Raw genomic sequence first — 18,379 nt, 5'->3', positions numbered from 1 at the left:
TGTGTTCCTTGTGAATAAATAAATAATTTTTTTTTTTTTTTAAAAAAGGAGTAGACTAGAGAGAGGTCCCTGGCTTAGGGACAGGAGGCATGGGCCACCTGCAGCCCTGCCCTACCCCTCCCTCTTGGTGCATGTGCATGCCTGTGGCCTGTGTAAGAAGGACTTACACATGGGAATTCTCAGGGCCAGAACTTCATTGCAGAAAGCAACCCAAGGGGCTCTGCAGGGTCCAGAATGAGGATGGGGCAATGAGAACCAACCACGGAGGGTTTCAGAAGTAGGGATTGGGGGTAGGTATAGGTCAGTCTAGCCTAGACTGTAGCAAGGAAAGCATTGAACAGGGGCCTGGGGAGCAGCCAGGGCACTGGGGACAATGCCACCAGGGTGCCAGGGGTTGGCCTGCCAGGCTATGCAGAGAAGCCCAGAAACTTCTGGCCTGGCTTGGCACTGGCAGTGGCCAGTGGAACTCAGCACCTGGCAACTCTGGAGGGTAACTGGACACTCGGGGAAGCCTGGGGGCTGCTCACTCTCGGCTGTGTCATCGCGGGAGATCTCTTGGCCCTCTAGATTCTGCTCAGAAGTGGGGCTAAATGAGGCTGGAGACAAGCAGAGGACACACAGCACGTTTATTGTGGGCAGGAGAGCACAGGGGAGCAGGCCCCGTTGTCGCATCCCTCTCAGCCGAGCCTCTCCAGCACCCGATGCACCAGCTCCTGGGCCAGCTTGGGGTCACGCTGGGCGTCTCGGGGGTCCCGAGGCTGTAGCACAAGACTGTGGGCCTCCTGGACGAGCTCAGGGCCCAGAGCTGCCTCCACTCGGGCTCGCCATGCTGCCAGCCGGGGCCAGTCTCGGAAGAGGTCACAGCCAACGGCAGTGGGCTGGGGAGACAGGGTAGCCGGAGCAGGGGGCTCAGCCCAGGACCCAGAGTCCCCCTCAGGGGGCAAGCAGGCAAGAGAGGCTCACCTGCATCAGCTCCGTGAATGCCATCAGATCTGCCAGGGAGACCTGCTCGGTGGCCAGGAAGGGCTTGGCAGCCAGGACCTCCTGATCCAGGTGCTGCAGAGCTGGTCTCAGCTTGCCCATCAGCCGATCTAGCCGCTCCTGGTCCACAGGCTGACCCGAGAAATGGGGCAGGAGGGACTGGGCCGGGGACAATAAGAGGCAGCTTACCCCGGGCTCCTCCGAACATCCCAGGCACCTGGCCATCCCTCCTTGGCCTCCAGCCCTCCCTCCTAGTGACACCCCCCGGGCTCTGTATTCAGAAGGATTCTGAGGAGTGGATCAGACACAGGAGAAGAGGCCTGTGATTACGGATGTCCACTTGGGATGGGGTGGGCGGCTTGTATGCCCACCGGTTCCTTCCAGCCTGGGGGCTCCAGCTCCTGCCCAGGCCCGCACGGTAGGGCAGGGTGGCTCACCTTGCATAGGTAGACATTGGTAGCAGGCAGCTGGACGGCGGTGTGTTGCCACGCCAGGTACTCGTCCACACGGGCCCGGGCCTGCAGCTCAGGCGGGTACCAGTGCTCTGCCGTCTGGTACTTGCGGCTCAAGTAGAGAAGGATGGCCACGCTGTGGACCCGGGGGGTGCGGGGTGGAGGGCGTCAGAGATCTCCCCACCCTCAGCGCCAGGCAGGCTCCCACAAGCAGGGTGATTTGACTGCGTTTCTCTCCAAGGCCACCTCCAGGGGAGGAAGTCCCCATCCCCTCATCCGCACCCCCATTCCCCTCCATGGTTGCCCCCCCCAACTGCTCCATTCCTCAAATGCTCCCCTGTCAGCCCACATTGCCACCCCCCTCCCTACCATTACCCCAGCCAGCTCTCTGCCTCCAGGCCCAGCTTGCTGGCATCAGGGTCTTACTGAGCAGGAAGGGGAGGAAGGCCGCCTACCATGGATGCCCTGCCCAAGGGGTCTCCAAGTTCCCTCCCAGGCCAGGGCCTGGAGCCCGGGGAGGGGATGGAGGAGTACCCCGCCCCCAACCCTGGGCTCCTGGTACTTTGAGACCAGTTTCTGTTCTCAGGCAAGTCCCAGGAGGGGGGCTGTCATGTGACTCCCCCATTTTACAGAGGAGAAACCTGGGGCATGGAGTTCTGTGACCTGTCCAGGCCGAGAGCAAGGATGCGAGGAGCTGGGATTCAGAGCCCAGTGCAAATTGGGGGCTCTCAGGTCCCTGGCCCCTGTGGTTGCAAGGCCAGGTCCGGGACATCTGGGGAGGTCCAGCCTCAAGCTTGGGTCTTCCTGACTGGCTCCAGCCCCTTAGTCCAGCCCCCTGCCTCCAAGCTGGGTGAGCTAAAAGGAGGAAGTGGGGGCTTCAGGTTTCTGCTTTCCTTCCTTCTGCTCCCCCAGCCCTGAGGCCTCTGAAGACCCCAGGACCCCATTACCTCTCCGCCAGCAGGAAGTCCCCATCTCTGAGGGCAGGTACCTTCCCCAGAGGGTTCACCTTCAAGAATTCAGGCTTCAGGTGCTCCCCTGAGGGGTGGAGACCATGAGTGGCTCAGCAAGTTCGGGCCCCTGGACACCCCCTCCACGGAGCCCAGGCTAGTCAAGGCTCACCCCGGCCTAGCTCCACAGGCCGCAGCTGGAAGGGAATGCCATTTTTCAGGGCGAAAATGTAGATGGCACGACAGGGGGGTGAGTACAGGTCCAGAAACAGCTCCGGCGGCATGGTTGCACCTCCGGCTGCCCTCACCTTCTCCACTCAGGCCTGCGTCCAGGGCTTGGTTCGGCCCCTCCAAAACGGGGCCTGAAGAAATTCGTTAGCCTCGCTAAAACCTACTTCCTCTGAGCTACGTACGAGCTGGGCGCCCTGCCAAGCCTCCCCACCTCCTGGCCTCTGTGGAATGGAGGCGGGCTGGGCACCCTGCCAAGCCTCCCCACCTCCTGGCCTCTGTGGAACAGAGCCGGGCTGGGCACCCTCAGTCTCGCCGTGCCCCCTCACCCAGTGTGGCCACACTCCCCAGCCTTGTCCATTTGCCTCTTGGCCTTCCTCTTGGACTGTCCTGTGTACTTCCAGAACCCAAGTCTTGAGAGGCTGAGGGCTGGGCTGCAGGTAAGGCCTCCATGGACCCAGAGAACAGTCATGGGTGGGTTGGGATTTGGGAGCTGGGGCCTAGCACCCACCCGGGCACACGCTAGCAGGGTGGGTCATGGAGCAGGTAACAGCCAGAGCAAACCTGAGCCATGGACTCCCAGGAAGCTGCCTCAGCCTCATTCTGTGGCCTGAGGAGGTCAGAGCCACTCCCTGGCTTTCTTGACCCATGCATGACCCATTGCCATGCCTTCCCCACTTCACAGGAATTAAAGTCTCCCAGGCAGGACTTTTAGGGACAAATTCCATCCTCTACAAACACACATACTCATAGGACATGTGACTTGGGCAGGTTTGTCCCCACCCTTGGTTTCAAGGACAGTTTTCGGCCTGGCCCAGCTAGTGAAGACCCCATAACCTTTGGCCACTCTGACTGGACCAGGTGGTCCTAGGGCTGGGGCAGGAAGTTCTGGGAAGGAGGGACTGGGACAAGGCACAAAGCTGACCCCCGCTGAGGCCCATGTCCTTCCCAAGGAGAGGCTGGAGAAGGAGCACAGCTCAGACTCTTCCCCAGTGGAGAGGTAGAGTGGGCCCGGGCCGCCCCCAGGAGCCAGGCTGTCCAGAGCCAGCCTTCCTGGAGCCCAGACAGAAGGGAGGGAAGCCAGGCAGGTCAGCAAGCTCAGACTCGGCCTGCCCAGAGCCATCAGCGAGCCCTGGGCCCAGCACCCCAGGAACTGTAACTCAAGCCTGCACAGAGATCCTCCAAGCCAGCTGGGTTTACCACATTGGACAGGGGCCACTGCCATGGGTAAAGGGGAAGAGTGAGAGAGGGGAGGGATAGACAGAGGGAGAATAACCTGGAAGTAGGCTGGGAAGACAGAGGGAGGAAGGCAGCAAGGAACTCATATCTTCATGTACCCATTCATTTATTCATCTAGCAGAGAGTGAGACTCAGAGACTCAGAGACAGACCAAAAACAGTGGAGGGAGAAGAACAAGGGTAGGGAGGGTAGGGGACCAGAGAGGAGACTTTCTTATGTCTCCCAGCCTCCAAGCAGGACCTATAATGTCCTCTGTGAGGTCCCCAGGAGGGATTGACAGCCTGCACCAGGACCTTTGGGACGAGGTTGAGGGTCCCGGCACAACCCTGCACCCAGGATACCGTCCATTCACTCTTGCCATGCCACCTGCATGACCACCCTTCCCAACACAGCACAGTCCTGGGGTTCATGGGCAGGCCAGTACTGAGGCTTTGATTCTGGAGACACCAGCACAGGAGGCAGGGAGAGCCAAGTCATGGACCCCACCTGAGACCTAAGGCTGCTACAGGACCTGAGGGAAGTCAGGGAGGGATCCCACCTACCCCCTTCCAGGGGCAGGCAAGAGGTGGGGGTGGGAAGGTTCTCCATCTGTTGAACAGAGATGGCACCCCCCGCGCCCCCTAGGCAGGGTCAGTGGAGGAAGGCTAGGCTACTGTTCTGAGCTAGTGGATTCTTCAGCACCATAAGGTCCGCCAACATCACCTGGACTGGAGACCAAAGCTCTGCCTCAGAAACTTGTCTGTCCCTGTTCCTGGCACTTCCTCCTGGGCACCTGCATACACATGAGCAGAACCAGCACCTGTCGGGTGGGGGAAGGGGGGGGCTCAGTCTGCAAGCCTCCACTCTCCAGCACCTTGGCCCTGCTCTCACCTATCATATTCCCTGATCACCCACCTCACCTGGGTCCATACGGGCATGCCCAAGGTGGCCTGGGCACCATCATCAGGCCAGCTCGAGCCCTCATTCACGTGGTCATGGGCCTACAGGCAAGATGGCATCGGTGGGCCACCATGTGGTGTTTGCAGGCAGGGAGGGGGCAGTGGACTTGAGGACCTGGTACCCAGCCATTCCCACTGCCCTCAGAAGCCTGCAGGCCCCTAGCAGAAGTCTCTGCCATTGATAGGTTCCCCTTCGTGCTGTCCTTGCCCCGGCCATCCTGCTCCATGCCCCCATCCAGCGGTTGGGTAATGCCCCTAGCTGGTCACATACCTGGGCAATGACAGTTCCTGGGAACTAACACCCCACCCCTCAGCATGGCTCCAGAGCCCGGTCCTCATCTCACCGTAGTGACCTTGGCCTGCCAGCATGCCCTTCACCATGCCCAGCTATTGGAAAGCCCCAAACATATTCCACCTCCCTGCTTCCAGCATTAATTCAAGTCCTTACCTCTGCCAAGACCAATTCGGGATTCGAGGTCACTTCCAGAATCTCTTCTGTCTCTCCTCCTGGCAGGCAACCTGAGGATCCTGCTACCCCCCACCTTTGATGGTACCCAGCGTGGCTAGTCTAGCTGTGGCCACCGTCCAGGACATAGTTCTCACTGACACTGAACTCAGAGTAACTCTTCAACTCTACTTTCATTTACTTCTGATATTTTATTGCAACGTCTGTTGAAAGCAAAACCATCCAATTGTGAACAAAACGTAGCTGGTGTGGTTCTAGAAGGCACAGGCTGCCTCCAGCCTCAACCCTCTGGGGAAAGATGAAAAGGGTGCAGGAAAGCAAGCAAGTGTGAGGACTCTCTGAGAGGGAGGCCACCGGCACAGGATCTAAGAGGGAAGACAGCCACCAGGAACTCCCAGGGCAGGACAGATGTGACAGGGGAGCCGCTCAAGGCTCAAGCCAGGAATGACACAGGATGGGTAGAGCAGGGGCACAAAGTAGGAGGCCGGAAAGATGAGCTCCAGTGGCGAAGGTTAAGGACCCCATTTATTGGTTGGCAGTGACATCTACTGTCACCTCCAAGAACTGCAGCCACATGAGCCATGTGACTTAGTATGGAAGGTCCTGAGAGACTGGGACCCTGGCCCTGTCCTAAAAAAATAAATCACTTGACAGAAAAACAGACGTTGGCAAATGGAACCGTGAGTAACTTCAAAGTGTTGTGTGCTTTGACCTGTGCAGTTTCTGTTACATAAGTGCAATTTCCCAAAAGTTTTGGGTTGAGGCACATGGTTGATAAGAAGCCCTTAGTTTGTAAAACAGGTTGTAGGCCTTGTGATGATTAAAGACGCAGCGTTCTTTCCTCCAGAGACCCCCACTAGGATGCTAGCGAAACCAAAGAGTTAACAGGGTAAGTAGCATAGCTCAACTCTTCCTCCCAAACTGTTTATTCTCTGTCACCTTGTTTCTGTAAGATAATATTCATGTTTGACAGCAAATGTTTATTTGTTTTGCAAGAACTCAAGGTTTCATAAAGAAGAAAACAGAACCTAGGACCACTGACTTCCCCCTCGGGCACAACAAAATGAAATTGACCCTCCCACACTCAGCAACTTCCCGAAGCTGATCTTGAGTCACCTGACTCTTGTCCCCTTTACCCAGACCCTCTTTCACTGGCCTTTAAAAATCCCTGACCTGGGGCACCCAACCTTTGGCTCGGGTCATGATCTCAGGGTCCTGGGATCAAGCCCCACATTGGGGCTCAGTGGGGTGTCTTCTTCTCCCTCTGCCTCTGCCACTCTCCCTCTTCTTGCTCTCTCTCTCACTCTCTATCTCAAATAAATAAAATCTTTAAAATAAGTAAATAGGGCAGCCCGGGTGGCTCAGCGGTTTAGCGCCGCCTTCAACCCAGGGTGGGATCCTGGAGACCAGGGATCAAGTCCCACGTCGGGCTCCCTGTATGGAGCCTGCTTCTCTCTCTTCCTGTGTCTCTGCCTCTCTCTCTGTGTCTCATGAATAAATAAATAAAATCTTAAAAAAAAAAAGAATCTGAGGTTTTTTCCTTTGTTCATTTGTTTTGTTTCTTAAATTCCATATATGAGTGAAATCATATGCTATTTGTCTTCCTCTGTGACTGATTGCACTTAGCATAATGTTCTAAAGCTCCATCCATGTCTTTAATAATATTCATATAAATATGTGTGTGTGTTATCTTCTTTATCCATTCATCTATCAATGGACACTTGGGTTGCCTCCATAATTTGGTTGTAGTAAAAATGCTGCAATAAACATAGGGTTGCATATATCTTTTTGAATTCATGTTTTCAGAGGCTTTTCAGTGGCTCAGTTGGTTAAGCATCTGCCTTCGTCTCAGGTCATGATCCAGGGTCCTGGGATCAAGCTCCACATGGGCCTCCCTGCTCAGTCAGGAGTCTGCTTCTCTGTCTCCTTCTGTCCCTCTTCCTTGCTTGTGTTCTCTCTCTTAAATAAATAAAATCTTGAATTAATGTTTTTATATTCTTTGGGTAAATACCCAGTATTGGAATTACTAGACCATATGCTGGCTCTGTTTTTAACTTTTTGAAGAACATCTGGACTGTTTTTGCAGAGTGGCTGCACCAGTCTCTGCATCCCCATCAACAGTACAGAAGGGTTCCTTTTTCTCCACATCCTCACCAACACTTGAGAAGGTGTGAGCCTTGTCCCTTGTATCCTTGTGTGGAAGCCTTTCGAATAAATGCTTTCCTTGCCACACACTCGATGTCTCAGTGATGGGCTCTGCCGTGTGTTGGACAGGTGAACTTGGGTTCAGTCACACTAGCATAAAATAGAAAGGTGTACAAATAGGAAGAAAGGAAAACAGGAGCAGGGCTTTGGTGGGCATGCGTTCAACAACTGAGAGATGAGATCTAAAGCAGGGATATGGGAAGGAGCCCATCTACAGGCCCACAGGGCAGACATACGGGCTACAAGAAAGGGGCTCAAATGGTTGAGCCCCCAGAACGTCTCAGGGAAGCCAGCAATATCCATCCGTATCCCAAACACGATGCTTGGGTATCAGGGCCCTTCACAAATGACACAAGAAGGTCACAGGAGAAGAAATGCAAATGGCTCCTAACACTTGGAAAGTGCCCATTTTGGGTTGCCTGGGTGGGGCTCAGGGGTTGAGCTACAGCGGTTGATCTGCCTTCAGCTCAGGCTGATCCTGGGGTCCTGGGATTGAGTCCTGCATTGGACTCCCTGCATGGAGCTTGCTTCTCCCTCTGTCCCGTGTCTCTGTCTCTGTGTGTTTCTCATGAGTAAATAAAATCTTTAAAAAAATTACTGTAGCTCTTGAAATATCATCTATATTCTGTAGTAGTTTGCCATTCTTTTTTTTTTTTTTTGTCATTCTAATTGATTTCTGAACATTTTGTTGCCCTAGTAACAATCTTATATATTGACTTGTTATCTGTGAGGTTACTTTGGTTAACTATGAGGAGTGTTACTGGACATACTTTGATTATATACATATGACTGTGTAATAAAACCAATAATCAAGTGTCTGAGTCTTCACTATATCTTTTTAAGGCTTTATTTATTAGAGAGAAGGAGAGTGTATGCAAGTGGGGTGAGGGCAGAGGGAGAGGGACAAGCAGACTGCACTGAGTATAAGCCTGATGCAGGACTCAATCTCTGACCCTGAGATCATGATCTGAGCTGAAATTAAGAGCCAGACACTTAACCAACTGAGCCACCCAGGCACCCTGAGTCTTCATTACATTTAAAAGACCAAAATAAATAAATAAGTAAAAATAAAAAATAAAAGACCAAGGAGGGGATCCCTGGGTGGCTCAGCAGTTCAGCGCCTGCCTTTGGCCCAAGGCGTGATCCTGGAGTCCCGGGATCAAGTCCCATGTCGGGCTCCTGGCATGGAGCCTGCTTCTCCCTCTGCCTATGTCTCTGCCTCTCTCTGTGTCTCTCATGAATAAATAAATACAATCTTTTAAAAAATAGAAAAAATTGAAAGTAAAAGACCAATGACATTTGTTGATTTTGTTCTTCGTGCTGTTGAATTTTCAGAGCTCTTTATATATGGTGGATTTTAGTTGTCTATTGATTAGAACTCCTGCACATGAGAATAAGCACTGCCAAGGACATCAGGTGTCCTATGTGTGCAGAGCTCCTCCAGGAGCCAGAAACAAAAGACTAAGGCCAGATGGAAAGAATTGAAAAGGACAAGTAGGAGACTAAGAAGGAATCTTTATTGCTAATCTCCTGGGCTACAACCATCAGCTCCCATTCCAGACTCCTCAGGGAATCCTGGAAATACGAAGCAGCATATAAGGATAGACTTCCGGGGCAGGGTCCGGGATCTTTTTGTTGGCTGCCTGCTCCAAGATGTTCAGGATGAGACCACGGGCCTCCTGGCAGAGATCCGTACCCAGGAAAGCCTCCAGTCGCTCACGCCATGCTGCCAGTTTCGGCCGTCCCTCAAAGAGGTCAAAGCCAACAGCCACAGGCTGCAGGGACAAACGATGGTAAGGTTACAGTGATCCTGAGGCCCCAATGCCAGGACCACTGGCACAGGTGTCAGGTCCCTTTCCCACCCCTTAGCTGAGGCCCAGCGCCATGTGGCCAGTCTCGGCCCAAGAGCACCTGCGTGAAACACCACACACAGGAGAGAAGCAGAAAGTCAGAGCAAAAGCACCAGTTTAGACAGAAACCTGCTCTGCAATTCTGGGCAAATTCCCAGCTTTCTCTAGGCCTCAGCATTTTTGTCTAGTGAGGGTGGCAACAGGAGGGATGCTGCCCACAGATGCTGCTCCACCGGCCATGCTCACACCTGTATCAGCTCCTCCAGTGCCATGAGGTCGGCCAGTGTCACGTGCTGGCCTGTGAGGAAGGCCTGGTCCCTCAGGAACTTGTCCTCTAGCTGCTGCAGCGCCCGGTCCATGGCAGCCCTGTTACGCTGCACCTTCTCCTCAGGCAAGTGGACCCCAATGAGCGGTGCCAACACCTGATGGGCAAAGGGTGGGCTCAGGTGTGGTCCCCACCCCCACCCCCAGGTCCCCGGCAGCCAACACCCGGCAGATGGCTCTCCTCACCTGAGTCCAAAAGGGCACGCCGAAGGTGCCACGGATGCAGTCGGCATGCCAGCCCAGGTACTCATGGATGCGGGCACGGGCCTGGAGGTTGGAGGGGTACCAGTGGTCCGCCGTCGGGTACTTGCAGCTCAGGTATATCAAGATGGCAGTGCTGGGGAGAAGGGAGGAGCAGTGGCGGTGAGGATCCTGGGTCCCATGCCTCAGTGGGGCTCTGGGGCTCCTCTGGGCCTCCCCCACATCTACAGCTCCCTGGGCACTGCCTCTGGTCTCCCCCAACTCTGCCCTCCCGTGTCTCCGTCCTTGGCTGTCTCTAGCATGGATGCTTGGCCAGACCGTCTGCTTTGCCCTTTCATTCCTGTGATACAGTGGCAGCCGCCCTGTGAGCTGGAGATTTGTCATCCCAACTGCACGTGAGGAAGCTAAGGTTCAGAATAATTAAGTGACTAGTCTGAGGCTCAGAAAAGGCTCTCTGGGCCTCTGGAATCTTGCATCAAGGCCCCTGCATGTTCAAGTGTATGGGCTGAGGCCCAGGAGGGGAAGCATGTCCTCGGATCTGTCGTGGGTCCCCTCTGACAGGTCCTCGGGCCGTCACGCCTGTAGTCGCCCAACCTCTTGTCCTCAACCTGCCTGGTGGCTGGCCCTGAGGTGTCCCCTCAGGTCCTGGCAGACTCTGGAGAGCAGCCTGAGGAGCCAGGAGAGGCCCTTTCAGCTTCTGTTTGTTGAACCTGCTCTATCCAACTGGACAAATGTCCCCATGTCCTCTTCTAGTGCCCTTCAATCTGGGGATGGGAAGGCCCTGGGGTCCAGAAGGAGAGGCTGAAGACAAGAGGGGTAAGAGCGATGCTGCGTCAGCCCCCATACATCCTGGTCACCCCCAGCCCCAGCTCTACCCTTCCCTTTGCCCTCGCCTGCCCCATGGGGTCCGAGAGGGCACAGGGCAGGCCAGCCAGAGGCCAGGTGGGCTGGGGCTGGGGCGAGGGGGTAGGAAGCACTGGAGGCAAGAGGGCGGGGCCTGGGGGGGAAGCACCTTTCGCTCAAGATGAAGTCCCCATCCTTGAGGGCAGGGACCTTGCACAGGCTGTTAATCTGGGAGAAATCCTTGCTCACGAGCTGCCCTGTGGAGGAAGAAGTCAGCAAAGCTTAGAGCCAAGAACCGAGGCTCTGTGCTCTCCCTGTCGCCCCCAGCGGGCCCTGGGCCAGGCTGGGCCTCGGGTCAGGGGTGAGGGCGGCCTCCCTGCCCCGCCAGGTCCCAGGGCAGCTGAGGGGTCGGGGCGCAGGGGGGTTAGCTGACCAGGCCCTGGGAGGGCAGGGGGCAGGGAGTCAGAGAGGCCTCCGCGGTTCCCACCTCTAAACTCTCCCCTGGTGGCCAGCTCCCCAGGGTCTTTAGGGCCTCAGGACTTTTTTTTTTTTAAGATTTCATTCATTTATTCATGAGAAACATGAGAGAGAGAGAGAGAGAGAGAGAGAGAGAGAGAGGCAGAGACACAGGCAGAGGGAGAAGCAGGCTCCCCGCAGGGAGCCTGACGTGGGACTCGATCCCTGGGCTCCGTCCAACTGCTGAGTCACCCAGGTGTCCCAGGGCTTCAGGACTTCAAATACAGGCTCTCAAGGCAGGAACTGTGAAAATCCAGTTCAGCATTTACTCCTCATTCCATAGAGAAGTAACATTATCCTCCTTCTCAGAGTGAAAGTTAAGGTTCAGAGAGTCCAGGCCACACAGCAGAGGGCAGTCTCCAGTGGGAGATACCAGAGAACAAAGGCAAAAGAAATGCAGATAAAATCACATTTCCTCACAATTTGCAGCCCTTCCGTAAAATACCTGAGACGGGCAGAGTGTGACTTTCCTCAAAGAATTCACAACTGCCTTAAAGTTAATGCTTTGCTAGAGGTAAAAAGCAACCTAACCCTGACAATACCAGACCTCCAGGATCCTCTAAGTCTTCTTTGACCTACAGAAGTCCCTTTAGGGACTCCCTTTATCTCTACACGCCACCCAAGTCCAAAATATATCATCAGTTGCACCTTATAAACCCAGAGCAGCCCTTTCTCCATACGGTCCTATCCCCGTGCTTTAATAAAAGCACCTTTAAAATTTATTTATCTATCTGCTATTTAAATATCTAAATCTATTTATTTAAGAGAGAGAGGGAGAGAACATGAGCAGGAAAGGCAGAGAGAGGTAGAGAGAATCTCAAGCAGACTCCATGCTGAGCACAGAGCCCGAGGTGGGGCTCAATCTCGTGACCCTGAGATCACCAGGTGAACCCAAACCAAGAGTCAGATGCTTAACCCACTGAGCCACCCAGGCGCCCCAGTCACTGACAGTTTCTGAATTTCAGAGGGTTCAGGTACAAAAAAGTTAAATGCTTCAATGTGTTCACAAAGGAATATTTTATCCTATTTCTGTATATCACGGATATCTAAAAGTTTCCTTAATCTGGAAGAGTAAAACAGAGAAGCAGCAACATTTCAAACAGGAGTCACCAAAACTATAATCATCTTCCTCAGTTCTTTTAGTCCTGTTAATTCGTTCTCAGTTTGAATGCAGCTTTTTTAGTTAGTTCTGGAAATTCTTACCCACTTTAGCTTTATTATGATTTTAAAGAAATCAAAATCCTGTATTTATCCAAAGCCCTTCTAATGACTTAATTTAACACATTTTGCAAGAGCACCAGAACAATAACCATAAATGACAAAGACTCAAAATGAACACGGCTAAAAATTCGATAGGAGTTTATTATTAGGGATCCCTGGGTGGCGCAGCGGTTTGGCGCCTGCCTTTGGCCCAGGACGCGATCCTGGAGAACCGGGATCGAATCCCATGTCAGGCTCCCGGTGCATGGAGCCTGCTTCTCCCTCTGCCTGTGTCTCTGCCTCTCTCTCTCTCTCTCTCTATCATAAATAAATAAAAAAGGAGTTTATTATTCGTGTGTGTGTGTGTGTGTGTGTGTGTGTGTGTGTAATACTAGCTAACAAGGAAAACCAGTTACTTCTGTGACAAATAACACCTCAGTAATCACAATATCAAGTGATGGTCTTATACCAACATATTAAAACTTTAGGAATTGTGTATAATCTCTAGAAAAGCACTTACCCAAACAACATAAGCTAAGGCTTATCGTTATTATTTTTTAAAATAATGCTTCTCGAGTAAGCTAACGAAGCACATGGGTAAATAGGATTACAGATCATTACAAAACTTATGTAGTTAACCAAGGTGGCAGCAAGAGATTCCAAAGGCGGGGCACCTGAGTGGCTCAGTGGTTGAGCCTCTGCCTCTGGCTCAGGTCGTGATCGGGGATCCTGGGATCAGTCCCGCATCAGGCTCCCCGCAGAGCCTGCTTCTCCCTCTGCCTGTCTCTGCCTCTCTCTGTGTCTCTCCAGGATCACACCCTGAGCCCCTAAGCCTAAGGCAGACACCCAACCGCTGAGCCACCCAGGCGTCCCTAAGCCAACAAACTTAAATTAGTGTGAATACCACCCGCTTCCACTCAGAAATCAATCGACTTTCCCCACTGTCCATTTCTACCTGGGACACCGGTGGGGAAATCTGAAGTGGGTGGTCTAAGTCCAAGGGGGTGTTCCTCACTCCTTGGCAGTGAGGGTAGGAGCAGGAACCAGTGGCGCCACAGGCACAGGATAGTATAACAGCCAGTTTGGCAGACAGCACCCAAGGTGGTAGAGAAACGGGGAGAGGGAGACAGAAGAGGTGAGGTGCCACCAGGGAGGCTGGAGGCCAGAGGACAGAGAAAGGACCCCAGTTCTGAAGCTCATCAGCTCAGAGAGCACACATGTTGGTGGTTTTCTCGCCACTAACAAGTGAAAACAGCCAGTCCCACGTTGGGCCAGAGGAGACAGGGAGCTTGCCTGAAACAAAAGGAGTTTCAGCACTGCTTGGGAATATTCCTTAAAGTCCCCATCCCGAGACAGACTAAACAGAGACAATTCGCTCCAATTATCATAGCCATTAACCCAGGAAATGAATGAGCGAGAAGCCCCCTCCACCCCCATACAAGAATAACCGGGGTCTATTAGGAGAACAGTGAGAGAGTCAACATCCCTTCATCACAAATGGCCTGGGTTTCCTCCAGCAATCTGGGTTTATTAGGAGGAGGAGGAGGAGGAGGCCTGTTTAGACAATCATGTATCCAATATATTGGGAGGCAGCTTGTTAGCCTGGTTAGCAGCCAAACACGTTCTGTGAGAGGTCCTTGGGTCAGGTTCCTGATTTAGGGCCATGCCTACCTCCATCCATTTGCCCTGTTTCCTGCAGAAGAGATCTAACAGATCATACAGAAGTTTAGTGTCCCATTAATGGGTCATTTTTCCTTCTCTCTAAGGAGTACGGAGGCCATGGACTATTACAGAAGATCAGACTTCTTTTTCTTAAATCGTGCAATCTGAATAGTTTCCAAGGGGTTAAAAAAAGGCACCCCAAAGGAGAGTCCTTGGGAAGCGAAGATCCCATACTTCTAAAAAAGGAGAGAAAGTCCAAGGAACCCAACTCCCAGGTATTATATCACACAGGATATGTCAGCAGTTCCTGGTGTCAAAGAGACCAGAGGAATCCTTTGAAGGAAATGATTATGAGCACCACCCAGCCCTATAGAATGGATGCTGGCATCTCCCCTCCCATCTTCTAAAACCCTGTTTCCAAAAAGAAAAAAAAAAAAAACCCTGCTTCCCTATTGCCTACTAGGCTACAAGTAGATGCCATGACTGGACTCCAAAATATGGAGCCATGAAGAACCCGCCTTTTTTTTTTTTTAAGATTTTATTTATTTATTCATGAGAGAGAGAGAGAGAGAGGCAGAGACACAGGCAGAGGGAGAAGCAGGCTCCATGCAGGGAGCCCCGATGTGGGACTCCATCCCAGGTCTCCAAGGTCACGCCCTGGGCGGAAGGTGGCGCTAAACCGCTGAGCCACCTGGGCTGCCCTGAACCCACCTTTTTAACCCCTGAGAAACACTAGGAAAATCTTACAAAGTGAAATGACCCGCTTTCATATTTAAATAGTAGGGGACATTGACGGAAAATAGTTAAGATAGAGAGGCACCATGGCCTAAGCAACAATCCAACACACGTAGTCTTTACAGACAACTTACCTAGGAAACGATCCCCCGTTTTTTTTTTTTTTTTTGTGTGTGTGTGTGTGTGTGTGTGTGTGTGTGTTTAAGATTTTATTTATTAGAGAGAGAAAGGGAACTGAGGTAGGGGCAGAGGGAGAGGGAGTTGTAGACTTCCTGCTGAGCTGGGATTGGGATGCGGGGCTGGATCCTGGGACCCTGAAATCATGACCTAAGCCGAAGGCAGACGCTTAACCAAAAGAGCCACCCAGGTGCTCCAGGTTTGATTTTGTTTTGTTTTGTTTTTAAGGAGTGCGCAAGCACGAATGCGGGGAGGGGCAGAGGGAGAGGCACACTCCCCGCTCCAGCTTAGGTGGCTGTCCCATGCCAAAGAAAGACAACTTTGAATAATAATAGGAATCATGAGGGATCCCGGGGTGGCTCAGCGGTTTGGTGCCTGCCTTCAGGATCGAGTCCCACGTCGGGCTCCCGGCATGGAGCCTGCTTCTCCCTCTGCCTGTGTCTCTGCGTCTCTCTCTCTCTCTGTGTCTATCACAAATAAATAAAATCTTAAAAAAAAAAGAGTAAAAAAAAATATAATAGGATTAAAGAGGGGACACCAAGTTTCTAGATCTTATTACAATTCCGGCCAGTGTACTAGCTTCCAGCAGAAAGGCAGGTTAGGGATGCCTGCGTGGCTCAGCGGTTGAGCATCTGCCTTCGGGCCTGGAGTCCTGGGATCGAGTCCCACAACAGGCTCCCTGCATGGATCCTGCTTCTCCCTCTGCCCTCCCCGCCTCATGAATAAATAAATAAAATCTTAAAAAAAAATTCTTGGGATGCCTGGGTGGCTCAGTGGTTGAGTACCTGCCTTTGGCACAGGGCATGATCCTGGAGTCCCTGCAGGAGTCCCACATTGGACTCCCTGAGGGGAACCTGCTTCTCCCTCTGGCTATGTCTTTGTCTCTCTTTCTCCGTGTCTCTCAAGAATAAATAAATAGAATATTAAAAAAAAAAAAAATTCTTGAGGGGCGCCTGGGTGGCTCGGGTCCTAATTGACCTCTGGATCCTGGGATGGAGCTCCACCTCTGGCTTCCTGCTCAGCTGAGACTCTGCTTCTCCCTCTCCCTCTGCCGTTCCCTCTCGCTGTCTCAAATACATAAACAAAATCTTTTAAAAAAAATTCTGACCGGTGCTGCCCGGGGGGCGGGGCGGGGGGGGGGGCTCAGTGGTTTAGCGCCGCCTTCGGCCCAGGGCGTGATCCTGGAGACCCAGGATCGAGTCCCACGTCGGGGTTCAAGAAGTGATGAGTTGGGATCCCTGGGTGGCGCAGCGGTTTGGCGCCTGCCTTTGGCTCAGGGCGCGATCCTGGAGACCCGGGATCGAGTCCCATATCGGGCTCCCGGTGCATTGAGCCTGCTTCTCCCTCTGCCTGTGTCTCTGCCCCTCTCTCTCTCTGTGTGTGTGTGACTATCATAAATAAATAAATCAAAAAAAAAAGTGATGAGTTATATACTTTTAATTTGGGGGAGGGTAAAAACGAAGTTTCCAAAAGGTTTTTCTCATGTTAAAGAAGACTTACGGGATCCTGGAGGTCTGGCTATTGTCAAGCTAAGGTTGCCCTTTATCTCTAGCAAAGCAGCAACAAGGAGACGGCGAGCGTTCTGGGAGGAAGGGCAGACGCGGCCCGTCTCAAGCACTGGTCAAGGGGCTACAAATTGTATGGAAATTTAATTTTAATCTACATTTGTTTTGTCTTTGTTCTCCTCCGGGAGGCTACGGGGGCTAGGGAATCCTCTGGAAGGTGCGGAGGCTGCGGGGCCAGGGCCGGGGCCGGGGGCCGCGGAGGGGCGGGGGTTGGGGGCGGCAGGGGTGGGGGAGGGGGCAGCGACACCACAAGAGCCGCCCGGCCCACCTTTGAATATCTCCACGGGGCGCAGCTCGAAGGGGATGCCGTTCTTCTTGGCGAAGATGTAGACGGCGCGGCAGGGCTGGGACAGCAGGTCCAGGTACAGCTCCAGGCCCATGGCGGGGCGGCGGGGCGGGGGCGGCGGCGGCGGCGGGCGGCGGAGCGGGCGGCCCGGGTTATAGGGCCTGCGGCTCCGCCCCTCGGGGCTCCCCCCGCCCTCGGCGGCGCCCGCGGGGCCCGGCCCGGCCCCGGAAGGTCGGCGAGCGACGCGCCTGCGAGTGCTGCTGCGGGCGCCGCCGAGGGCGGGGCGGGGGTGCGGGGGGAGCGGGCGGCCGGCGCGCCGCAGTCAGGCCGCGCGGGGGTCGCTGAGGTCCCCCGGGGGGTGGCGCCCTGGCGGGTGTGGCCCAGGCTGCCGAGAGCCGGGGCTGGAGGCAGGATTCAGGAAAGAATCGTCCGCAGTGGGAGCTGCCCACCCGCAGGGCTGCCGTGGTGCGAGCTGCGGGTCGGCGACGGTGGGAAATGCCCGGCTTGCGGGCCGGGGGGACGACAGCCCAAAGCTAAGCGTCCCTGCACCTTCTCTTCTCGACCCTCACCCGCCCCTGGATGTGATCCCCGAGGCCGCCCCGTGCGGGCCCAGGGCCCGGCGCCCAGCTCTAGCCCGATCTGGGAGGAACCCATCCTCTGGGCCCCGACCTAAGCAGGTGGCTTCAGAAGGCTTCCCTGGGATATTTGAAGTTGCGGTTCAGGAGAGAGGAGGCGAACGTGGGCTTCCTAAGCTGGGGCCGCCCGCGCGTTGCTCTCGATTTCAAGCTCAGCAGGCAGGCTGGCCTGAGAGCAGGCAGCTTAGTCACAGAGAAGGAGAGTTGGGAAGAAAACCAGCTCCTGATCCCAGTTCCCCTGTGGGCCAGCTGTACCTCTCCTTTATTGACAACGGAGTTTTACAGGAAATCCCTCGTTTGCCCTAAACCACTTGGAACTGAGTTTCTGTCCCTTCTAAAGAAAAGAATCCTTGGGCAGCCCGGGTGGCTCAGTGGTTTACAGCCACCTTCAGCCCAGGGTGTGATCTTGGAGACCCAGGATCCAGTCCCACATTGGGCTCCCTGTATGGAGCCTGCTTCTCCCTCTGCCTGTGTCTCTGCCTCCCTCTCTCTATCTCTCTATCATGAATAAATAAATAAAATCTTTAAAAGAAAGAAAGAAAAGAATCCTGGCAGTCAGCAAGGAGGGTCCAGGTGCATAGTGGCAGAAATTTAGATAAATTATGGCCTGCAAAAAAATAAATAAAATAAATAAATAAAATAAATTATGGCCTGCAGGTGTGTGGAAGGCAGACTTTGTAAACCATGAACTTGGATATTTAGTTGAGATTTCCAAACAAAGTGTTCAGGGAGTGTGGCCGGTTTCTTCTTCCGGCTATCAGTATAATATGTGAGCAGAGAGATTGAGGGAAGAACTGTCAAGCAAGAAAACTGAACCTGAACATGATGATTTGAGGGAATCCTTAGCCTATTCAGGTTGCAAGGACCCCTAAAATTAGGAGGCTCACTATCAGGAAAGCACAACTCAGCCTCTCCTGGAGGTCACTGAT

At 53.6% G+C, this 18,379-nt stretch overlaps 2 protein-coding genes across 2 annotated transcripts; both read right to left on the bottom strand.

The window, feature by feature from the left end:
* Window positions 1-609: 609 nt before the first annotated feature.
* LOC129508063 (glutathione S-transferase theta-1-like) lies at window positions 610-2,788 on the bottom strand. The gene is made up of 5 exons (XM_055322963.1): window positions 2,553-2,788; window positions 2,381-2,468; window positions 1,419-1,569; window positions 964-1,140; window positions 610-878 (listed from the first exon to the last, which is right to left on the bottom strand). Exons 1-5 carry the CDS (start codon window positions 2,662-2,664, stop codon window positions 678-680), a joined length of 729 nt encoding a protein of 242 aa, XP_055178938.1. The 5' UTR covers window positions 2,665-2,788; the 3' UTR covers window positions 610-677.
* Window positions 2,789-8,956: 6,168 nt separating this feature from the next.
* Window positions 8,957-16,956, bottom strand: LOC129507715 (glutathione S-transferase theta-2B-like). Its single transcript, XM_055322324.1, has 5 exons — window positions 16,798-16,956; window positions 10,844-10,931; window positions 9,817-9,967; window positions 9,555-9,728; window positions 8,957-9,231 (listed from the first exon to the last, which is right to left on the bottom strand). Exons 1-5 carry the CDS (start codon window positions 16,907-16,909, stop codon window positions 9,022-9,024), a joined length of 735 nt encoding a protein of 244 aa, XP_055178299.1. The 5' UTR covers window positions 16,910-16,956; the 3' UTR covers window positions 8,957-9,021.
* Between the last annotated feature and the right edge of the window lie 1,423 nt (window positions 16,957-18,379).

This window comes from Nyctereutes procyonoides, unplaced genomic scaffold, assembly GCF_905146905.1.
Source record: "Nyctereutes procyonoides isolate TBG_1078 unplaced genomic scaffold, NYPRO_anot_genome, whole genome shotgun sequence".
NCBI lineage: Eukaryota > Metazoa > Chordata > Mammalia > Carnivora > Canidae > Nyctereutes > Nyctereutes procyonoides.
Note: the sequence above shows the minus strand (reverse complement) of the source record. Positions and strands in the feature narration are given on the sequence as shown.